This window comes from Austrofundulus limnaeus, unplaced genomic scaffold, assembly GCF_001266775.1.
Source record: "Austrofundulus limnaeus strain Quisiro unplaced genomic scaffold, Austrofundulus_limnaeus-1.0 Scaffold23, whole genome shotgun sequence".
NCBI classification, from domain to species: Eukaryota; Metazoa; Chordata; class Actinopteri; order Cyprinodontiformes; family Rivulidae; genus Austrofundulus; species Austrofundulus limnaeus.
Window position 1 is genome coordinate 354462 of NW_013952425.1, and position 2196 is coordinate 356657.

The 2196-nt window shown below is 37.3% G+C and overlaps 1 protein-coding gene across 24 annotated transcripts in view; it reads right to left on the reverse strand.

Moving 5' to 3' along the window:
- Nucleotides 1–2196, reverse strand: part of LOC106514838 (latrophilin-3) — a 341417-nt gene that overhangs the window by 46529 nt on the left and 292692 nt on the right. For all 24 annotated transcript variants that reach the window (XM_014004292.1, XM_014004305.1, XM_014004307.1 and 21 more), the window contains one exon: nt 1659–1879. In XM_014004292.1, coding sequence (XP_013859746.1) covers nt 1659–1879 — 221 coding nt within the window. The remainder of the gene's footprint in view (nt 1–1658; nt 1880–2196) is intronic.

Genomic DNA, 2196 nt, shown 5'->3' on the forward strand with positions numbered 1-2196 from the left:
AATTCTCCTAAATCACTCGTACGCACAACTTAAGAACAAATGTGTGCGTACGAACGGTTCTTGCATGAGGCCCAATGTTCACATTGTTATTCATTCAATGTCCTGGATCTGTTTGGCTCTTTTTACATGACTGTAAGCCTTTAGCTACTGTTATACTACTTTTGGCTTTAGCGATTCTTTAGCTATTTTTGCAGCTTTTAGCTAGCTACATTTTGCTTTTACCTAGCAGTTTGATATTTTAAACAAGCCCTTTGCTATTTTTACCTGACCTTTTGCTGTTTTAGCTAACGTTTTGTGACTTAAAGCTTTTTTGTTAGAATTTGCTATTTTTAGTCACCTCTTTGCTGCTTTGGTTATTTTTTTCTACTTAAAGCTTTTTGCTAACCTTTAGATACTTTCAGCTTGTAACTAGCCTTTTGCCACATACAGGTTTAAGATACCACATTGCTTCAAGTTAGTGTTCTGCCTGTTTTAGCTTCAATAACTCAACTTCATCAGCAGATTTCAACAGTCATTCAGTGTTTTCTCTGCATTTTCACTAGTTTTAGTTCTTCTATTTTGTGGTTTCGAGTATGCTAAAATCATTAATCACAATAAATGAATCCAACAAAGCCATCTACTGAAAGTAGCATTCTCTTCCTGTGTAAACAACACTGATCCAGCAGTGAGAAAAATGAATGGAAATAGCTGATCAATCACTCTGCTTTATTAAAAGCAAACAGTAAGTTTTAGCTGTTGAAGTATCATCTCTAAACAAATTAAAGCTTTTCAAATCAACAACCAAGAGTTTTCATGTTGTTAGCAGGCTCTGGAAACTCTAAAGAAGTTTTCTACTGAAAAGGTAGTCACTGATTCTTTGTTTCTCTTGGAAAAGAAAAAAACAAAACAGACTGACAGAAAAGGTACAAAATATTAGACGTATGCTAAAAAGCCGGTGCTTGTTTTGCTCTAATGCAGGGCTATTTAACTGGCGGCCCGCGGGCCACATCCGGCCCGCGAGTGACCAAAGTTCGGCCGGCCAATTGGTTCACTCATCTCTTAAGCCCAAACCCCCGGTTTTCTACTTTAATTACTGTAAGTTCTTTTAGTTAAACATAGACATGTTTGGTGTCTACAGAAACGTCAGAATCTTGGCCAGAAGCTGGTAAAAACAATTTCTATGAATACTCAAGAGAGTTAAAACTACAAGCAGTTCAAGATAAAATGATAAAAGTGAAGTTTAAAAATTTGGCAAGTCAGAGATTTCAAAATATTTGTGTCAAATAGGAGGCATAATGCGTTCTTTTTGTTTTAGAAAATTCTTAATTATCACTACTTTTATAGGGTTCTGTATGTTGTATTCATGATTAAATGCAACAAAATAAACTAATTCGAAGGTAACAAATCTTTGTAATTCTTGGTTTATTTACATAATAACTTTCATTGCTGGATGTTCAGCCCCCCCAGCTGTTGACCGGCAGTAACTGTGCCCCCCGGAGCAATTTAGTTGAATAGCCCTGCTCTAATGAATACAGTCGATATTTCCAATCATAAAGATCTGAACTATTCCTTCAAAGTAAAAATCGTAGTTTTACACCAACAGGAATGAGCAACACTTTGTTTCCGTCAGCAGCATAAACATATTTGAAACACAAAGGATGCTAATCTAATGTACTCACATTCGATCCGTTCCATAACTGCGGTAGTCCACGGCTGCTGAGACCGCCACGATCAGCGCAGGAACTCCGTAGCCCACCAGGTAGAAGTATCGCCGGCGCGAGTGCTCGCTCTCAAACACCTCCACCAACATGATGTAGAGCTGCACGCCCTCCAGGAACATCCACGTGAACGCTGCCAGGAAAAAGAAGTGGAGCAGGGCGGCAAAGACAGCACAAGCAATCTGGGGAAGTATTTTAGTAACAGAGACACACAGAGACAGGGAYACAAAGGATGAAGGGAGTGTTACTGCTCAAGTTGAAGTGTTGATTTTCCTGAAAGATTACAGTCAAAGAAAGTCCAAACTTGGGACATAAAAATAGCAGGAAAGTTAAACATTTATTCAGATTTAAGATCAGGTAGATTGCAACAAATACAGGTGCTGGTCATAAAATTAGAATATCATGAAAAAGTAGATTTATTTCAGTAATTCCATTTAAAAAGTGAAACTTGTATATTATATTCATACATTACATACAAACTCATATATTTCAAATGTTT